Source organism: Ruditapes philippinarum, unplaced genomic scaffold, assembly GCF_026571515.1.
Source record: "Ruditapes philippinarum isolate M1 unplaced genomic scaffold, ASM2657151v2 ctg2434_1_1_1_1, whole genome shotgun sequence".
In the NCBI taxonomy this organism is placed as follows: Eukaryota; Metazoa; Mollusca; class Bivalvia; order Venerida; family Veneridae; genus Ruditapes; species Ruditapes philippinarum.
The window spans coordinates 8,854-31,478 of record NW_026865395.1 but is presented as its reverse complement, the minus strand read 5'-3'; the positions used below and the strand labels follow the sequence as shown (position 1 = coordinate 31,478).

General features: G+C 32.5%; 1 protein-coding gene across 1 annotated transcript; it reads left to right on the top strand.

Moving 5' to 3' along the window:
* The first annotated feature begins 4,844 nt into the window (after positions 1 to 4,844).
* On the top strand, positions 4,845 to 6,826 carry LOC132728812 (uncharacterized). Its single transcript, XM_060714483.1, has 3 exons — positions 4,845 to 5,382; positions 5,643 to 5,807; positions 6,113 to 6,826. Exons 1-3 carry the CDS (start codon positions 4,846 to 4,848, stop codon positions 6,773 to 6,775), a joined length of 1,365 nt encoding a protein of 454 aa, XP_060570466.1. The 5' UTR covers position 4,845; the 3' UTR covers positions 6,776 to 6,826.
* The last annotated feature ends 15,799 nt before the right edge of the window (positions 6,827 to 22,625 follow it).

Genomic DNA, 22,625 nt, shown 5'->3' with positions numbered 1-22,625 from the left:
ATTTGCCATGGCAAATTAGAATTGCCATGGCAAATTAGAATTGCCATGACAAATTAGAATTGCCATGGCAAGATTTTTCCTACTTTTGCCATGGCAATTATTTTTTAAAAAACATCACAAAACATTCTAAAACTTATCCTATGACATGGTATTGGCGCTATTGTTATGTTTTTATTGCAATCTCTATTTTTTTTTTCATTTTGCCATGGTAAATTTTTGCCATAGAAATGCCATGGCAAATTTCTGCCTTGGCAATTGAAAGATAAACAGCAAAAATTTGCCATGGCAATTACATAAAAGTTTGCCATGGCAAAATATGATCATTAAAAAAAATAATTTTTCTTTGAATTTTTATGTTTAAATTTATACATGGCAAATGACATATTAAGGACTATAATATTATAAATTTTAAAGTTTACGCAAAGAATATCTTTTCAACCACGGGTCCTATTAATTAGAATACATTGTATATGACATTTTAAAATGATAATAATTATGAGATCGAGGATCAAATATAATCATTTATGCTAAATAATAATAATAAAGCTTGAGTGGTACTTATATAACAGAGAAAAATAAGAATCCCTAGAGAAAGCCCAACACTGCAAATTTGAAAATTTGAGCCTGTTCATGGACGGTACTGGTAGTCCAGTGGTAGGACGCGCGCTTAGGGATCGAGAGGTCCTGAGTTCGAACCCCACCAGAGCACTGCTAATTTCCTTGAGCAAGAAATTTACCTGCGATTGCTTCACTTCACCCAGGTGTAAATGGGTACCTGCGAGGGTGGTATAACTCCGTTGCGCCAAAGTGTCGGCTGCACTAAGCGGAGTTAAAAGACTCCCTAGGGAGATTGATAGATAGATACCAGTAGCCCGATGACCAGGGGTAATAGCCATGGAGCAGAATTTAGGTATTTATTCATTTGACTACTTGTTGTTTTCATTTACTTAAGTTTAAATCATATTCCTACAAATTTGATTCATCTGTGAGTAAATCAAAGTTCTTTACTTAAATATTTATTTATTCTTTCTTACTATGTTTATAGTAAGTTGTAATATTCTAAAGTCAATGTTTGTACTTCATCTTAATTCGTTTAATTTAATATTGGATACCAATAAATTACTTTTTGTTTTAAACATGTGCTATTTCTACTTATTAAAAAGAAAGTGTGTTTTCTCGAACTTGTTTCTTACAAATGTATTTGTGAAAATCTTATTCTCATTCGATTCACACTGAAAATAAATGTGTATGTAGAGGCTATAAGAATTGTTGTTAAAGAGATTTATCCATATTCTTACTTTATGAAATTATTAACATTAAACAACCTTAAGCGAAATAAAACTGACTCATTTCAATAAGAAGAACAGCAGAACAAATAAAAACTAGAAACCACGTGATTAATATTTGCTTTCTGTGTCCTAGCTGTAAAATTCTAGCGCAAAATCTTAGTGACGGGAGATAACTCATGTATCGCTTCGGTATTTTCCGTAAGCACACGGTGTGAGGATACAATGCTACTCGGCAATTTAATCAAAGTTTCTAGGTAGCACACCACAGTAATGTAATATAGATAAATACAGAATCCCTAAAGAAAGCCCAACACGACAAAATTGAAAATGTTGCAGGCTCGGTTTGATTGAGCCTGTTCATGGACGGTACTGGAAAGTGCAAGTTACCGTCCACGCCCCCTAGCACCGGCTTAAGCAGAACATGAAATAGTAAAATTTTGAATTTAGAAACATCCGCAGATGTGTTCATACGACGGTTATCATGGAACCTTCAATGTGACACTTCCGTGCCATTCCATGTAAAGCACAGCTTCGAATGGCCAGGGAGGATATCTTTGATATAGTGAATATTCTGGATGCAACCTTCTACCCCATGAGCATATTGTGAAAAATCGCAGTTTTCCCGGCCCTATATAAATTCTTGAATCAATCGTTGCTAACATTTTCAATATGTATATAACGAATCAACGAAATTACATGACTAGGGAACCACCGCAAACATACTTCCTTTCCTTGTTGGTTTTGTTTATCATATTTTACAGAAAAAAATTATACAAATTATCGACGGGAATTATGGGGGCAGGGGACATATTCGAATGATGGCCACGGTCAATTTTTTTAATAACTCAGACATTGGTGTTTTGAAGGTACTGGAAACTTCTGATATTTTCTTTGTCATTGTAATTCTTTCTTGTTTTGTTGTGTAGGAAACGAGCAGTATTTTTGTTTGTTTTTTTTACCGAAACTAAGCATTTTGGTAGCTTTGTTTGTATTTGTGACTCTCCGAATGGAGGTGAAAAAGTTAAAAATCAAGCTTTGACAGTTGGCGCCACACAAGTAAGAAATTCCGGATAAATTTTGTGAAAATCTAAAACGCATGACAGACACTTTATAGGTCATTTTTGAAAATGCCATAGCTTGCACTGCGTGTAAGTGATATTTTTAAAGGAATCGGGCGGATTCTGGAGTATGCTGCACCTTCATGAAGATTGCCAATATTGGTATTTTTTAGGTGTGATTTTGGCTGGGTGGGGGTAAATATAAATTGCTGTCAGTCATTTTTTTATGGAGCAATGCATGCAAACTATTTTTTTCTTCAATGTATGTCATAAATCATTGAATAATGCTGTGCAACTGGTTATCTGCCTGTGAAACAGATTTTGAAATATTTGGAATTGTGTTTCTAGCCTCATTGAAATACAAAATTGTTCATTTTTAGGTCCCCTGCCCCCTATGTGTTTTGATTTAATGCAAATGATGAGTACTCTTTAAAGGGGGGGGGTAACTTTTCAATCTTCGCTTCAACTAGAACATTTCCTTCTTAAATTGAGGTTAGTATCCTAAACAAATGATAATTTCGCGCAGGATTGATTCCGTATGATTTGATGATTGGCCACTTAATTCTAACACTCCTGCCAATCCTGGTAAATATAGTACCATCAGAATAAAATTAAAATGAAAATAAAAACATTCCACAGACCATTTTTAATGAAACTAAAACATTTTACAAAAATTGACTATATTTTTCTTTGGATAGCAAATTAATAATTTATAACAAAACATTCAAAGAATTTTTTTTATTTTATTGATAATATTTTGCCATGGCAAACTTTTATGTAATTGCCATGGCAAATTTTTGCCATGGACATGCCATGGCAAATTTTTGCCATGGAATTGCCATGGCAAATTTGCCATGGCATTTCTATGGCAAAAATTTGCCATGGAAAATTGAAAAAAATAGAGATTGCAATAAAAACATAACAATAGCACCAATATCATGTCATAGGATAAGTTTTAGAATGTTTTGTGATGTTTTAAAAAATAATTGCCATGGCAAATTTGCCATGGCAAAAGTAGAAAAAAACTTGCCATGGAAATTCCAATTAGTAAATATGACAATTTAAGATAGTTTTCATTTTTTTTAAGCGCGTAAAAATAGGGGTTGAATTTGCCAAAAACTGGCGCGGCAGAAAGAAACCGGCAGGTATTTTTATCGAATTTTCACAGATGCACATTCGACTTTTCATCATCGTATTTTCGAATTTTCACCATCGTGATTTCGTTATTTTGGCTTATCACCATCGTAGATGCATTTTTATGTCATTGTACCTGTGACTTTTCGTTATTGTTCTTTATGCTTTTCGTGAACCTGAATTCGTTATTTTTATCATGATGATTATGTAGTTTCACTATGGATCTGCAAATATCCTAATTAATTATAACTAAGGGTAACTATTGATTCAATTTCAAAAGATCATAAATATATTAACAAATATATTGCTCGATAAATTCAGTGTAATACTTTTAAATTAATATTAATTATATTATTTTATTTGCTTCACTTTCATTCTTGTAGTGTTTACTATCATCTTATAGGATATATTTTGTTCTCTATTTTGCTTAAGCTTTGACAATTTGTCATAGTAGCATTTATCTATTAATTTTATTTGTACAAACTTTCCCACCAGAAAGCCAGTGTTACGTCATATATGTTCTGATCTTACGAGTTATCGTAGATAATGTGTCAGTACTAACCACTCTCTTTATGTCTACTTCTCACTTTTTACCAAAGAATCGGACAAAATGCCCAAATTTATAACTACTGTATTGTTGTGTACTATGTACAAACATTTGAACAATCAAAAAGTAAAGGGGGTCTTCAGTATATATTGCCTGTGGTGCTTATGCTTAGTACACTACATGCTTCATCTCTTCGTATGAATTAAATAGTTTAGCAGTTTTGTATAACTGCAGTCTTTTATTGCTTTTCTAACCCGTCATTGATTCTTTTTTAAAGGCTCATGCGAAACCTTTTGGAAACTATAACAGTATAACAAAACTATAAAGCCACTTAGATATAGCAAAAGAAGCATTTCATGGGATCTTTGTGCCTTTAACAATTGGTGTTCAACTATGTCATTATGCCCTGTTATAGTTTATAAATAGTTATTCATTGTTTATATAGCTAAATCATCCTTTGCTTCCTTTGCATGTACGCATTATGTACAGATAAGGAATTTAAAATGTTGCATGGAAAGTAAAATACCACTTTAACAGTTTGCTACTTTCATTTCAATTTTCTACTAGTATAAATCCATTATTAAACAGATTAAAACAATAGTAAAGTTTTCTCTAAAGACAAATGTATTCAATTTGAAGGGGTTAAGGCGTCGTTACAAAACGATAATAAAAGTACAGTAACATACTATATTAGATTCTTTTTCGGTCAACTTATGATTTCAATATTATATAAATCTTATGATAGCCCAAAAGTTGCATCGGGTTTATAAGTATATAAATGTATTTTTCTACTGTGTTAACGTGTTTCAGCGTTAAAATGCAAGACTTTAAAGATATTATCAAAGAGGAGAAATACAAGAACTGGGTTAAATGCACTTTGGGAATATCGCAAACGGGCAAGGCAGTATGTGAATACGTCAGCAAAAAACTTTTAATGTATTTAGAAGGTAAAGCTACTCTTAACAATCCTGGCAAACAATCTTACTTGACCAAAGACGAATATTCCCATTTTCGGGATGATCTAAAACCAGGATTGCGAAATAATGTGACAAGATATGTTAAACTAGAAAATGGCAAATGGAAATGGAATGTAAGTTTGCAGAAAGGAAGTTGTAAATGTCCGAGTATATTGGAAAAACTTATATGTTTACACAAAAGTCAGAAGGATATCCATTGGAAGAATATCGGCGACACGCGAAACCTATCACCTGAATGGGTTATAGCAAAGATCTTTATGCCAATGGGCAATGAGGATAATAAGGGACCAGATGATACTGACCCTAGTGCAATTTTCAAAGTGATGAATATGTGTGATTTATTCATGAACCCAATAAAAGCTGGAAACATTAACGGGGTTAGTAACAGAAATCTCACATATATAACAAACATGAAATACACAATTTAAATTCTCAGTCAAAACATACGATATAAATTTATACTCACAACATTGCTTTGCTTGGAAAATGTTACCGAAAACAACATTGTTGGTAAATAGACATAATACTATAAGATATTGAAAAAAATTACCATAACTGTATGAAACTTAACCGTACAAAACTGCAAAATTAAGTTAATTTCATAGAATTAGATTCAACATGTTATTTAACGTTTCAGGTTATAGACGCTAGAAACGCACTTTGCCACTCTTCCGACAATTTGGTAGACCTGGAAGAATATTTTAGGTGTATGGAAAACCTTCTCTCTGATGCTTCTAATGACCCGGACATTGATGATGACTTAAAACGAAGTATAGATAATAGCAAAACAAAAATTGTACAGGTAATGTTTCAAATATTCGCTTTACTGACTTGCATTTTTTATAACTAGTGGGAAATATTCTTTATACTGCAATTGCATCACCAATATTCCAAGGTGAAATATTTTTTACAAGAGTGTTAATTCTGTATTGTTAAAATCGCTTTATATAGGTTTTTATTCAGCCATGTAGGGCATTTCACCTCCATCATATATTTGGCATTTCAAGAAAACAATTTCAACTCAAACCTATTCCAAATGACAAATTTATAGAGATTTACATATCAAATTTGAAATAAAATGTCAAGAAATTATATTATATTTTACAGTTAAAAAAATCTGAAATTACAATGACCCTATTTGAAGACGCACAAAAAATTGAAAGGATGGCTATCTTTTACAAATTTGAACAATGTCTTTCTGACAATGATCTAGCACAACTGCAAGAATTATTAAAACTTGCGGAAAAACTAAGATCGGACCTTGAGTTTATAAATGTCCATTTTGATGACATTAAATCTCAAAGTTTGCAAATTGAAGAACTGGAAAAACAAATTAACAATAAAAAATGTACAATTGAGCGACAAACGATGATAATTGATAGCCAAGATGGTGAAATTACGAAACTGAAAAACGATATCAAGGCAAACGGTAAAGAAATTCTAAATCTAGAAGAACGGTTAAAAGAAAAATCAAAAGAATGTTGTGAATTGCAAGACAAAAGAAGTATACAAATGGATAGACTGCAAACAGATATTGCAAAAATCAAAACCAAAATTACTGACCTGTTACACCAAAAAAATAACTTAAAAAGACTAATTCATGAACAAAACTCAGAGTTCAAAAACATTTCCAATAAAATCTTACAGCAACTTGAATATCTTCAACAAGAGAATGAGCTTCAACGCAGCAAAATTGATAGTCTTGAATGGGAAACTGTTGCTATGGCAAGTGGACTTGCTGTAACGTCTGTGGTATTTTTAGGTTTGTAAACACAAAACAGAAACATTCATTGATTTAGGAAAGAAATACAGGATATTCAACTTTTTTTCTATGAATACAGCATTTTATTTTCGTCGAGTGGTATATAATATGATAATTTACATATCTCAAGATGAAAATAAATCTTTCTCGTTATTATAAGAGGTGCAAAAGATGCATCGAAAACCGGTTTTGTGGGCACTGATTCAATCTTGATGTGAAATATAATAATATCGATTCGATTCACAACAAAAATAAACACGAAAAATATGCAATTTTGATCTCTCTAGCTAGTTCGTTTTATTACGTGACATGCGATTAGTTGAATTAATTCGGACATCCAATTAGTAAGGGTATGTATATTCAGTAAGTATATCAGATTGGCTTAAAACGTCGAAGTAGAAACAATACAAAAAGTCCCCCATCAAAACTTAAATAAAGGGCGTCGGAACGCTTCGGGTCGCGCGAGGGTAACGAATTAAAAGAAACATGTAAGATATGTTTTGCAGTCGTGTCATATCCGATGTCAGTTGGTATAAATATCTTGATGCAAAAAGAAAGCACTGATGTTGATGTATTTACCAAGCCAAGTTCAAAGTTCAAAAGTCAGATCTGTAAATGTACTTGTTATTTTACTGATAGTTTATTACATTAAAGTCATTATATAACTTTGTATATACTTTTTTCCGTATTTGACTTTCCTATACTTTAATTTTGTGTATTGGTCGAATTAAGCTGAGAGAAGTCTGCACACATTTTATTTTATCAATATTCTCAATATGTATTATACGCCCGAAAGAATTTCGGTGTATATTGTTATGCACCTGATTGTACGTCCGTCTGTCCGTGGCAACATTTGCGGTTTATGTGCTTTTTCTTTGATCTTTATAATTTTTTTTTAATCATATTTTATTGCTATATACATGTATATACAATACAGATACAAATTTCATATGTATTCTAAACAGCAAAAGCAAACGGGTTGGGCCCAAGTCTTTACAACATTAGCGGTTGGCCCTCCCCGGTAGATAATTAAACGAAAAAAACTATATTCAATACTTAATGGCATACAACATAAACATAGTGTATATCATGTATAATTGCTGATGGAATGAATCGTTAGAAACGATTTTAACAATATACAATAAAGTAATCGAACAGATAGTAAGTATTTTATAAATTTATTAATATGGATGATCCAATGATTCAGTATCACATACCCCCACCCCCACCACTAAGTGACATCACGGGTTTCGTTAAGGCTGTTATGTGCATTTACTTTATATTGGGTACAGGGTATTTGTAATTGCTACTTATATAATATATATAAGTACATGTATAACTGATTACAATGAAGGTTTAATGTTTAGGTATAAGTGAATCGATTTGTATTTTAAATAAATTAATGTACAACAGTAACTATAACTTCATTATCTTTCGGTGCTATGCTATCACTACCAAGTAACAGTAGATTTGTATCCAGTGGGTGGAACGTACTAGTTTCTGTAAAGAGTGTTATTCTTTGCTTAGATAACTCGGGTACTTAAAGAAGAAATGCTCAGCATTCTCAACTGCATTTCCGCAATGACATGTGGGATTTTCACTAAGATGATTTCTGACTAGGTCACCATTTAGGTCACTGCAATTGTTTCTTATACGTGAGTGTAAAACTGATGATAATTTATCACCTATCAAAAAATGTTTAGGTACAATAGGAGCTTTGAACATTTCTTTCATTCTAGTTTTAAATATGTTTAGTGATTCCGCATTACGAATACTAGCATCAAGTGAATTCCAAAGTTCAGTTGCTGAAGGTAAGAAAGATCTATGATACGTTTCAGTACGACGAGCTAAAATTGCATAATTGTTATTATTTCGAAGTGGATAGTTTGATGTTTCCGAAACAGTACTTGGGAAGATATCTTCAAGATAATGAGGGACAAGGCCATTTTTTACTTTGTACAGTGACTAACTTTTGAATTTTACGTCTGTCTAAAAGAGATACCCAGCCGATTTCTTTAATCAACGAATTTATCGATACAGACCTAGTTAGCCCAGTAACGACGCGCGCGGCTTCGTATTGCAATTTTTCTAGTGACTGCTTTTCGTTTAATGTACAACCGTCCCACACTACTGAGGCGTGATCTTTATGTGGCATTTTTCCCCATAACCCAGTTTAATAACCACATAAACCAGTCGGTTTATGGGATTTCCTTCTTTTTTAACTATAATAGTGGACGGAATGAAGCTCATAGAACATTGGATGCTCGCCCGTCGATCCGTCCGTCTGTAGCAGGTTATTTGTCCGGTCTGTATTTTTAAACCGCTGGAAGGAAATTGAAACTACTTGGAAGATGTGCAGAGTACAGGTTTGACCATTGTCTTGTCAAGTCAATATAAACGTCACATGTAGTCTTGTTTCAATATCAAAATTTGGTGTCCACTCTGTATCTTTTGAACCGATAGAAAGACACTAAAACTTTATTGCAGAAATATTACTTAAATTGAGACGATACGCAGAACACAAGTTTAGACTTTCTACAATTAGAATAAGCGCCCCCGGGATTAAATTGATTTATATAGACTTATATAGGAGTTTTCGTGTCCGGTATGTCTCTTTTGAACCGGTATTAAGAAATTGTAACTTCTTTGCAGAAATGTTAATCATAATAAAGCGATATGCAGAGCGCAGGTTTGACCTTCCTCAGGTCAGGTCAAGGTCACACTTTTGTCATTTTGTATCAATTTCTAAAGTTTGTGTCCGCTCTGTTTCTTTTAAATCTATTTGGCAGAAATATTATTGTTACTGAGATGATGTGCAGAGCGCAATTTTGGACTACCTCAGGTCAAGGTTACACTGAAAATCCTAATGTAAGTGTATATATTACAAAAAGAGATTACAATTTATGAATTGATTAATATATTTCCTCCCAGGCAATACATATGTATATATGTATTTACCTCCCTTTATTTTTCAGAATCTATTACTTTATAATAATAATGTGTTTTTTTTCTTTCAACAAACTATATACTTTCTGATTTTTTCCTGTTAAGATAATTATAATTGAGGAGCTTTTATAGGTTTATATGATTTAGATATTTAGAAATTGGACAATCTTATTAATTGAAACTGATGTTACGTGAGATATGTAAATTCACTAATTAACAATTAGTTGTAAATGAGGCATATAAAATGTCAATTTTTTAAGGTTATTTATCCATTCTTTTGACATGATTACTGTTTTGCTGTATTATGGACAGTCTCTCTGCAATTGAAATACTGATATATGTTTATAGGAAGAAATACCAATATAATAAGTTTAGCCTACTGCATTAATGACTTGCCTAATTTTAAATGTTTTGAATGAAAGAAGGTAATAACAGCATATTTGCATATGCATAAAAACAATATTATATTTATGTTCAGCTTAGATATTTTGCATGAAACATCCTATGTTGACATCTACAATATTTATATAAATCATGCTCCTGGGGTCAATTTTTTATCCGGCCCAAGGGACCACATATATAGAAAAAACTTATTTTCATATATGTATTCTTACGTAAAGTTGCCACTCCCAGATCTCAGTTATTTTGCATGAATCACTACATAGAAGAACTCTGCAATTGTCTCAACGATCATTTCATATTTTTTACATTATTAAATGGATGTGCCAAGTGGGTTGGTGTGTGGGGGGGGAGGGGAGGGGAGTGGGGGGGGGGTAAGTCTAGTAATGATTACATGTACAGAGATTTATATAGTTAACATGTTTTAAAAGTGTTTTTTATTAATTTTATTTACTTAAAACAAATATGCATTTGGGCGTATATTGCCAAGCCTATGCGGTGCTCTTGTTTAATAAGTATATAATAAATGAAATTACGAACTCGGTTGTCAACATATTTAGGCAGCACTTGTACGGTAATTTAAAGTTCCTGCCGTCAATGTCCTACAAGCAATACGTCCGAAAATTGTGATCAAAACTAACAATTTGGTTAGAGAAAACACATTTTGTTGAGAGCATAATTATATAACATAAGATTGCATATCTGCAATGAAATAATCCAGTCTACAATAGTCAGGTAGTCAAAAAAGAATGTTATGCCGTTAAAGCCCAAAATACACGTAACCCTGGCAAAAAATACATGCAAATATACAGTTAAAGAAAATCGTCTCTGCTTTAACAACTCCCTATACATGCAAAATATCACAAAGAAACAAGTGCTTAACCTTGTAGATTTTTTGCTTCTGCTTAAAGTACATAATGTTTGTCCGCCTCTGTAAAATGACCTGTTTTCAGCAAGCATGCTATTTATTACAATGTTTACAAATACTGCCGGCCAGAAAAATAATAACAACACTGAAGTGAAGTATGGGGTAACGTTTTACAGCTGCCACACAACACTTGACACCTGCTGTTATGATGTATATATATTTGGAAAAAGTGATCCCTTGGAAGCATTAAAACAGCAAAATTACTCAACAGCATGTGGCCATGTTTTCGAATTTTGCAAATGGACATACATATGATGTCACATAAAAAAATCTACGCTGAAAAGACAACAAGTCATTTAAATCCTAAATAGTCCATATATCCAAGTAATCAATCATCCCTGGCCAATTGTACAAGTTTCAGGCTCTACGTTGCAATGTTAATTGTTTTAATTAGGTCTTTTCAACATATAACGTATTCAAAGTAACGAGTTAATTCCTATATTTATAAATTCTAATCAAGTGGTAGTGTCTAATTTGGTATTTGTGTTCGCACTCAATATTTGATTAAAGCTAGGCCATTAACCAGTGACAACTCAATGTCATTGTCTCCATAGGACGGGTATTTATTCAGTTTTACCACGGATATGCATATTCTCAGAAAATGTCCACTTTATTGCCTTGAAAGTACGGTCATATATTAAGCAATTGAAGCATTACTGTATATACTCAAAATTCAGATTTTATTTACATATTCTATTAGACGTACAATAAGATGGCCATTCCAAAGTACATTAATTATTTCATTGAAAGTTGAAGTTGTCAGACCATCGACAAGAATTGTAAACTAAAATAAAAATAATTTTGATTATAACCAACCCTTTAACAATAATCACGCTAGAAAATCCATTTTTCACATACGCTTTTGATGCAAAAATGAAAGTTGGTTTTCTCAGACATGTATCTATGATACAGAAGTTACCCACAATTCATCGGGTATGATTTAACTTCACAACGGATTTGTTGGGGGCAACTGAATAAATGGGGCAAAATGTCTATTGATTTTTCAACCCTCTAACCTATCGTGTTTATATAACTTGAGCACAGTGAAGAAAAAATGTATCAAAATTATTCCAGTAGCAATTTTGATTTCTTGAAAAAATAAATGCCAGCAAAACGGACATTTTATCTCGGCACAACGAAGAGATATGTACATGTATTTTCTTTGATATTTATAAAATTATAAAGTTTATTTATACCTATATTCAACCGAAAGTAAAAATGTCTTATGTTAATTGAGTGTAAGAAATAAAGACAAGTTTGTTTTGATGTATATTGAACATTAAATATTCAATTTTTTATATATGCATGTTGTTAAACGTTTTTTTTTCTATTAGAAAGTTTTTTAGAGTTCAATGATTGTTATGATTTAGATAAGATAATAAGATCAATGTGCTAAAGGAACTGAAAAACATTGAAAAACAAGCAACACATTTCAGTCCAATCATGTGTTGTGAACCTAGTAATCCTGCCGATCATGCCAATAAAGATTTTGCAAACACACTTGTTATCGCTCTAATTATGTACCCCCTTCGAAGAAAAGGGGTATATTGTTTTCCTAATGTCGGTCTGTTGGTCGGTCTGTCTGTCGGTCTGTCCGTCGGTAGACCACATGGTTTCCGCTGATTATAACTAGTAGATGACCTCTTTTGATCTTGGGGTCACTAGGAGAAAGGTCAAGGTCAAAGGGACCTTAATGTCAAAAGGTTTACGCTGATTATCTTGAAACAAATTCATCACAAAGTCTTCATATTTCACACATTGATTGGTCATAACTCGTAGATAATCCCTATTGATTTTGATGTCATAAGGTCGAAGGTCAAGGTCATAGGTGCATTAAATGTCAGAATGGTTTCTGCTCATTATCTTGGTTACAAATCATCGCAAAGTCTTGATATTTCACATATTGATTGGTCATAACAAGTAGATGACCCCTATTGATTTTTGGGTCACTAGGTCAAAGGTCAAGGTCAAAGGGGCCTTGATTGGTTATATGACTTCTGCTTATTATATAGGTAACTATTAATCATAAAGTTGTCATATTTCACATAGTGATTGGTCATAACTAGTAGATGACCCCTATTGATTTTGGTCAGGTTAAAGGTCAAGACCACAGGGGCTTTAACTGTTTGTATAGTTTCCGCTGATTATCGTGAAAATTGTTCATCACAATGTCAACATATTTTACAGATTGATTTGTCATAAGTAGTAGATGACCCCTATTGGTTGTTGGGTCATTAGGTCAAAGGTGAAGGTCACATAGACCTTAAATGTCAGAATGGTTTCCGTTCATTATCTTGGTTACAATTCATTGCAAAGTCTTGATATTTCACATATTGATTGGTCATAACTAGTAGATGACTCCTATTGATTTTTTGATCACTAGATCAAAGGTCAAGGTTACAGGGGATTTAAGAATATTTTCCGCTGATTATCTTGAAAACTATTAATCACAAAGTTTTCATATTTCTTATATTGATTTGTCATAACTAGTAGATGACTCCTATTAATTTATTGGGTCACCAGGTCAATGGTCAAGGTCACAGGGTATTTGAATGGTAGTAATATTTGACCTCGTTATCTTGAAAGTTAATTATCACAAAGTTGTCATATTTCATATAGTGATTGGTCATAACAAACAGATGACCCGTATTGCTTTTGGGGTCACTATATCAAAGGTCAACGTCACAGGGGACTAAACGTTTAGAATGGTTTCCGCTTATTATCTTGAAATCAATTTATCTGAAAGTCTTCATATTTCACATATTGATTGGTCATAACTAGTAAGTGACCACTATTGATTTTGGGGTCTCTAGGTCAAAGGTCGTGGTCGCAGAGTTCTTGAATGTTAGTTTGGTTTTTGTTCATTATATTGAAAGCTATTTATCCCAAAGTCTTTATATTTTTCTTTTTTCCATAGTTGAACACTTCCATGTACCCGTTTATGGCAAGTTTCTATAACAAAAATACGAATAACGTGTGTCAAGGGCGAGAAAGGGGGGGGGGCATATGTGTCGTTCGACATTTCTTGTTTTATTTTTATGCTTACACTTACGGGAACTTTAACGTTGATTACGGTATAAACATTATAACTGTAATACGAATTAACTGTAATACCCGTGACTGTAATAATTTTCGTTTATGTGTTTAAACACTAAATAAAATAGCTCTTGAAATTTGAAACGAAACCCTGTACTTCCGAAACAATTTACAATACACAATCTGATAAATCTTTGAATTACGAGTACCGCCCACCTTATCTCCGGACACACATAATTTATGAAAACCAAGATCAAAAAGGATAGCATTCAATGAACACAAAACCTACACAACCAACACAGGGCCAAAGCTTAGTTATGAATGAAAAATTAACCTACATGCTTTCAAGTGGCATTTAACAAAAAAGAGCAATAAGTGATTAAATTAGGGTTTAAAAAAGACGGGCAAGTCCAGATTTTTGAGCTATAAAGTAGGAAAAGTATGATTCTTGTTCTAAACTTATTTATGCAAACAAATGCACCTAGATCAATATTTATCCTTGCATATTTTAAAACTTGTCACTGGTGCCTTCACAACAAGATAGTTGGGAGGTTAGCCTGAACTTTGAAGTTTTTTATCAAATCAAAATTCAAATAATTTTAAAAAATATTAACAATAAGTATGTCATGATAAAACATGCTATTAGGGGTAAAAACCCTGGTAAAGATATACATCGCCCCTTTTCAATAGCCAAATTTGTATACAGTCTTGGAGTTCGAAGTGTTATAAAACATATTTTAAGCGATAGCTGTTGTATTAGATGAGGTTAATATCTTACTGATAACTTAAAACTTTTACTTAACTGCACTGTATCATGATCACGACAATAACCCAGGTCTTAAAATCAAAGTTTTTTTTTGATTACTTGTGTCCTCTCCCGACTTTGGTTTGGTGCCTTCCGGGCGTCCTGCTGTGGTAGCTCGAGTATGTTGGGGGCTGCGTCCTGTGAACGTTGCGTTCACCGTGTTGGTCTTTATTCTCGACTCTTTTTTTCTCTTATTTTGCTCTCAAGTTCTTTTCCAACGGGCACCGGGAATATACAATACGTCGATAACATTAGAGCAGAGATCAAATGACCCCTCACTAGTAAGGAGGCGTGCCAATAATACATAAATTTATCACTTTATCTGCTAAAGCATTCATTTAAGTCAGAACAATCAATAATAATAGTAATCATAATATTAATTATAGAGCCAGGTTGTTACTCTTTTCCGACTTTCATGATAATGTATACCATGTACTAGTTGCATGAAACATGTATTAATGACCTATAGTTTTGAATGGCTTGATCGAAAACGTATTAATCTGCTAATCAATAAACATTTAATGCGGATGAATATGCAAGAATGTGTTTAAAGCGATAAAGATAAAATTTCAGATCTATCTAGAAAAGGACGTCGACATTTTTCTTGTAGAAATTAATTATATGCACTCCACACATAAAAATTATTTGCAAGTAATGGCTAAAATCCCTTTAATGTGGCCTGATTCATTTGTTTAGCCAGTGCTTTCAGTGATTTGATCCGAGTTGTAGTGAAAACGATATCTTGAATAATATTTTGTGTGTTCGCATGTGCGTGTGACTTTTGATGCTAACAATATTTCAGTCTTGTTTGTTGAATAAAAGGTATAACGGTGTTTTTTCTGAACGTGTTTCGGATAAACTAAGACCTAGTACTAATGTGTATTTGAAATAGGACCCCAGCCTAGATATCTTGATATTTTAAACATTACAAAATTTATGCACAATATTCATTAATCTCACAATAGCACTCAATTTAATATAAACTTACTTGTAAAGTGTGTATGTCAGTTTCCATCTCCGTATGTTTAGCTGAACGGAGTAAAAAACATGATTACAACAATATAAGGCTTTAAATGTATTGAACTTGTTTTTTAAATATTTTTTCTCGCATGAACATACGTGTGTAACAAGAAATTTAACAAACAAACCCATAATTTGCTCTTAAAATTATACAATGTTGGGTGTATTTCACTTTCGTACTCCGTTGCTGCCGATACACAAAAAATCTCCATTTCGATTAAAATTCATTCCGAGACCAATCACGTGACCGTTATTAATAGACATACAGATTTGCAAACTCTAAAATTGGAGAAAATATTTATTTCAATCAAATTGCCAAGCCAAAGAACACATATCAATGTATTACTAATTCTGTTTAAATGTCCCTAACATGCAGGTAACAAAATAATATCGATTCGTAAAAATTTACTTTTTGTGACATTCGACTATACCTCAGTGGAAACATTAAGCGACATAAAGAAAGCAAACTCATATTATCCTTTTACAGGTCTGTTTAAACAAGGAAAGTCTTCAGTAAGTATTTCCTCTATTCGTTTATCGGATCGATTGACCTTGATTTTTAATTATCCTTTCTTCCCATTCCCTCTTCCCTTTAATATCTCCAGTCTTATTGTACCATTTGTTATATTATGCGTGGTACTGTTTTTGGTCCCCATCTTCTCGGCCCTTGTCCCCTTCCTATGCCCGGTTTATGTCTCTGACTAGGCGTCTTTTTTTAAGAATTATCACTAATTGTTATTGGTAACCATGCATATAAAGAATTCAACAAAATGTTGTTCTCAAAGTTGAGATATATTGCCTTGATTTGCAGTTTTCGACTTGTGGTTATGCCTAGAGACTTCTCAAAGGGCCGAATATTTGTAGCTTGTTTGAAGAGCATAATCCTGTGCCAACGTCTCTAGATGTTAATCAATATTCCATGTAACTATAAAAGAGCGCTATGTGTCAGATTGTCTACATTTGCTTTCTGTTAGTGTTAAGTACGATGTAAACTAAACGTCAAAGTTACGTTGGTAGAACAGGTATGTATAGGTTGTCCCTTTGGTGCAAGCACCTTTGATTTGATATTTTAAATTATCGTAAAAGTTATAATTGATAACCTGCGGATAACCAAAATATATCCTGCCCGTTTTGTTCACCCATGGATTCATATATGTGACGTCATAATACTTGATTTGTTTGTGCATAGTTTAGGAGTTAAATCATTTTGCAGTTTTATTACAAACAGGTCACAGTAATAATTACTTCAAATAAAATAAAATCAAAAGATAATTACGATAAAAAATAAATAATGGGAAATGAAGGATAAGCTTATGACGGTTGTGGTAAGTAATTTGACACGACTTGCAAAGAAATGTCAAAAATGACTGATGCCCCGATCACAGGTACCAAAGAAAAAAACATGAAGAAATGAGCGATAGTGATCTTAAAAAAAATAGGGAAAATAAGAACCCCTAAAGACATTTCAAAACGACAAAATTGAAAATGTTGCAGAATCGGTTTGATTGAGCCGGTTCATTGACGGTACTGTAAGTTCAAACTTCCCTCTGATTGAATCATGGTAATGGTAAATTTTGAATTTAGAAACATCTGCAGATGTTTTCATACAGCAGTTACAAACATGTATCATGGAACCTTTAATGTGACACTTCCGTGCCTTTCCATACGTATGATACCCAAGTAAAAGAATGTGTACGGAAAACAATGGGCAAGACTGAATAAAATAGAATTTTGAAAGGACATCAGAGGTTATGAAGCCTGCATATCACAGATAAGACGTCAAAAGACAAATTTAAAAAGCAGGCAAAATATCATAATGGTGATTCAACATTATACAAGTAGGAATAATGGGACAACCCAACTAGAAAAAAAAGCCGAAAAGTAAACACTAGAAGTACCACAAACACAACAATAATGTCGTGCTAAACGATCTGTAAGGATCGGAAATAAAACGTCTTTGATTGAAGGCGATTCTGTGAAGATAATGAGGCTTATGTACAGATTTAGAAGCAAGCCAGAGAAACAAACCATCATGGCAGATTCGAAAAGTATAAAACAGCTTCTTGATTTATGACGGAGAAAAGGTTCAATATGCACAGAAAATTACAGACGAGCGCATTCAACCACACAACGAAAATGCATTTATGTTCAAGTATAACTCACTGATAGACGATTCATATTGTCATTTAGGCACAGTAATCTACACGCGAAAATAGTGCCGGCTAATAAGAATTAAAAAGGCTTAAAAACTACATCGACTGGGAAGAAAAATGATTTGAAATATGTATTGAAAAAACATAAGAGTGAGTTTAAAGATTTACGTACTGATTGCACTTGATTGCCTTGTTTTTTTTGGTCATTACACCGTGTATGATTTAACCTATTTACGAAAACTGCCGAGAAAATGGTTTCCAGCGTATATGAATAACATGTGACAGATACATTCGGTTAGTTGCTATGTGCTTACTGATATCATGAATTTAAAAGTGAATTTGAAAATTTGCTTTAATTCATTTATAAACATTACACATATTTACGAGTAAAACATAAATTCCAGGTTGAATCATGTACTGAAATAAACATTCGACAGCAAAATTACCGAAAGGAAATAATAGATATTTAAAAAGCTTGTGTTTTAAACGATATATAGTCATAAAGAACCACGTTAAAAGTAAAGTAGTAAAAGATTCTAAGCATCAACATTTCAAGGTTATGTAAAATCTATGAACAACCGAATATGTATTTCCTTTTACATTAAAAATGTATGATTTACATACATTGAGTAACAAAAGCTGCAAAATATTTGCAACAAGTAGAGGAAATAAACTGAAAGGCATGGAGAAATGCAGATTTTAATAACAATTAAACAAAGCAATATGCAATTGTCATACAGCATATTCATACACCACTGGCAGATATAATCATGTTGTGAGCGCAGGTAAAGACAATTTATGGACGGCAGACAAGATCGATATTGTTATGTCCGCCGAAAGGAACCAGGGTTACAAGTACATCCGTGGTTATCACTACGTTATATAAGTACGTTTGAAACATAAAATTGGTGAACAGATAGGTAAAGCATCCCATAAAACATACTGTATAAGTGGATATATATGCGTCACAAAAAATGCAGATGTCATAAAGTTGCTTTATTGCGTGTGGAAATATCTGCGAAAATATATTGTTTTGAATTTACTGATTACTGTTTTTGTGATGTCACTAATTAAGCATAGGTACATGTTAGGAATATGTCGTTATTGTAATCGTTTTATTCAGTTGTTAAATATCTTTAGTTATATAATTGTTGGAAGTATACATTGTTTGTTTGATTGAGGTCCTGATCACACATTTCTTTATCACATTTTGAAACATGTGTGTTATACGAATTACATATTGTGTTATTAACACATTTATCGTTTCATTAAAACATAAGTGATTTGTTAAGACCAAACTTAAACTATAAACAGACAAGCAATGAGAAAAATTAATCTCAGTACCTGAACAGTCAAAATAAATTCATGTAAGACGCTGTATGAAACGTGTTTTCAAAGGGAGGAATAGTTTGCTTAAAAAGAATTTTTTTGCGCGCGATCAACTATTTGCGAATTATTTCAAGTCGACAAAATCGCAAATATTTCCACGTCGCAAAATTAACCAGTCACACAGTACGAAATAACAAACTGGTCGCTTGTTAAAACTTATTATTGACAAAGGTATGTCGTATAAATCCTGTTAAAATAGTTATAAAAAGGCCGTCAATTATTTGTTTAATAATTGTTAATGTAGTTTATTCGGTTTATTGGTCATAATACATACTTATACACCACTTTAATTACATTTGAAGGTTATGAATTTAAAGGCAGTAATGTGCAATATATCATGAAAAGAACCACCACGACTTTCTTGTTTTGAATTTAACTATAAATTTGTGCACTTATTATGTAGATTATGAAATAGATTGATTGTATTAATCAAAAATGGCAGCTACAATATAGGACAATTAAATACATTTTATGACAGTATTTTGTTTGATGCATATCTTCACAATTTTTGAAATGGCTTGTTTGAAAAATATAAACATATTTGTAAAGTATAAAGTGTTGCTCGGTAGTATTCAGTGGCACCTAAAGTGATAGTTTTCAAAGTATTAAAAGAGTTTTGTAATATCAAGTGATCCCTAGGGCGCGTCTAAGTTTGATTCTGAGGTTTGAAATTAAATCAACTTGATGAAGGCCTTTTGGGCAAAGTTACTGCCTTGGATGTCGGAAATAAAGAACATTTTGTACAAAACATTTTAAAACTAACCAAGACAGACAATGTACCGAAACCTATAAAAATTAAGCTGCGAAGTTTCCATGATTAAATTTCTTGTGAATTTTTAGATAATTGCAAATGATTGAGCGACGGTCAGCCATTTACGGTTGTCTGAAATTCTAAGTATGTGTTATGTGTCATTTGTAAAAGATTTCAACGTCAACAATAATGCAGCATTTTGCAAATTTAAATAAAATTTAACTTGATCAACTGTCCATTAAGGGCGCTTCAAAATGAAAGCCTCGCATTGAGAGCGCAAATAAGAGTCACAATATATACTACTTTAGTACGACAGCTGTCAATCCCTACTACTGTCACTTGTGCAGTGTGTAATTGATCATAGATTGCTAAATCGAATCTTTTAGCCGTCGTTTTTTTCCACAAAATATATATCTAACAATATGATCTGAGTTTGTAACAGGAAATTCATCGTTTACTTATCATTTAATTACAGACCAAGCATATAGAAAGCATTGCAAAGTTGTAAACCTTTGCAAGATTAAGGTGTTTTCAGTGGTTTTCTTTGATATCAAGAATGATTTATTCAAATCTCAGCAGCTTTGTCACAATCTTATTTACAGTTGTTATAGGAAAGGCTGATATGACAGTGATTCAGAAACATCTATTCCATTCAGCTTTGTTCCAGGTCCAATTTTGAAGAAATGACCAACTTCCATGGACATTGTACACTGATGCAATTTTTTTTCGGCACGTCTTTCATTTATCATCAGCATTCCATTTGTTTACATTTGAGTTGCGTTCACCTTTCAACCAACTTCGTGAACTATTAAAACAATGTTTCCACCCAATTATCGAGAGTGTTTGCTTGTTTTCATACTTTTATGCAAATTGTGTGAACCACTCTATTTTGTACAATCAACAACTGCTTGAATATTTACTTAAAATTTGCAAGACATTTTTGTCAGTCCAAAGGCATGCTGTTTTATGGATAAAGCAAAATTATCAATAGAAAAAGTTTTCAAACTACTAAGGGAGATGTGCTGAGAAGCAGAAAAACAGCGAAATTCTTTTACAAAAATAATGATTGAATATGCATGGTATTTACTTTAATTTATAATTGTTTTGTTTTATCTAAAAATACCATATTTTCAAAAGAATATGTGAAATATTAAATATGTTCAAGTTACAAATGCCTAATTTTTTTAATAAAAGATGTCAAATTAATAATTATGTTACTGTAAGATTAAATGTGGATTTTCCTCTTTGTCCAATTAATTGTGCTAAAAGTTTTATTATATTTAGGTGATAATGTCAAATAAGCTGTCTGTACGTATTAAATTGTTAAACTTTATGACTAATAAAATGTCAAGGTGATGATTGTTATTAAAAATATCATGTTGCTGTGTTACATTATTTTGTATTGAAAACAGATTGCCTATTTTATATTTAAGAAAAAAAATGTTGAAATTCTATTGGTCAGTTTAAAACGAAACAATTTTTAGAAATTTTGTACGGATGGAAAATTTGGACAATTAGAATTTGGATTTCCAAGTGATAACTTTGTGCCTTTCCACTAGAAATACGAGTATTTGTTACTGTTTATATTATCTATTTGTAAAGTTAACGTCATGGTAACCTGCGCATATGTTATATATTGTTTGTGGTATTCCATTAAGACAGGACCATTAAATTTATAAATCGTGACATTGTTTTGTGATTCAATCCAACTTCAGCGCATAACAGTACACTTGAGATTATCCCCGTCTCCTTTACAAAAGGAAGCAAGAAAACCATTGATACAAATTTCAAAATGCGCCGAGATGAAGTAGCAAAGAGCACTGTTGAACGATGTTGGGGCCTTAGCGTTAGATACAGTTTAGTTGTGTTTGGAATTAAATTGAAATCAAATTCAAAGTTAAAACATTTTAATATCTAAATACAAAAAAAAGATCTTCAAACAGTATAGAGCCGACAACAAGAAGGTCCCATTTGATTTTTTGTCAATTGATTTAACGTCGATTGTACCAACTAATTTGGCCGTATCTTGGCAGTCGATCCGCGTAAATAGCTTAACTGGATAATGAACCAGTATTTACAAAATTGAACATTCATTTACTTATTCGATAATATCCCGTGTGTATGTTGATCATTCAGTTTTGATTTTATGTTTTTAAGAATAATGAACACTGCCGATACTTAACGTTTTGTTAATCTCTCATATTAGACAATCGTTCCAATTTTGATATCACTAGATAGTTAAAGTTTTACGTATCGAACGAGTACATTACATCTATATAAACATACGTGTTCGCCAGACTAATGTCAAAAGATAATATTACTTTTTAAAAGGTCATAATCTTAACCACATACCCTGCTGGAACTAAAAATGAAAACCCTTTAGTCAAACCAGATACACATCCGTGCAGTTTGAACAAACTCTATACTGTTG

Bases quoted from the DNA above. Each gene is read 5' to 3' on its own strand.
- LOC132728812 (XM_060714483.1), top strand. From the start codon at position 4,846: ATGCAAGACTTTAAAGATATTATCAAAGAGGAGAAATACAAGAACTGG. The intron at 5,383-5,642 runs GTTAGTAACAGA...TTAACGTTTCAG, and splicing joins AAGCTGGAAACATTAACGGG to GTTATAGACGCTAGAAACGC. The intron at 5,808-6,112 runs GTAATGTTTCAA...TATATTTTACAG, and splicing joins GCAAAACAAAAATTGTACAG to TTAAAAAAATCTGAAATTAC.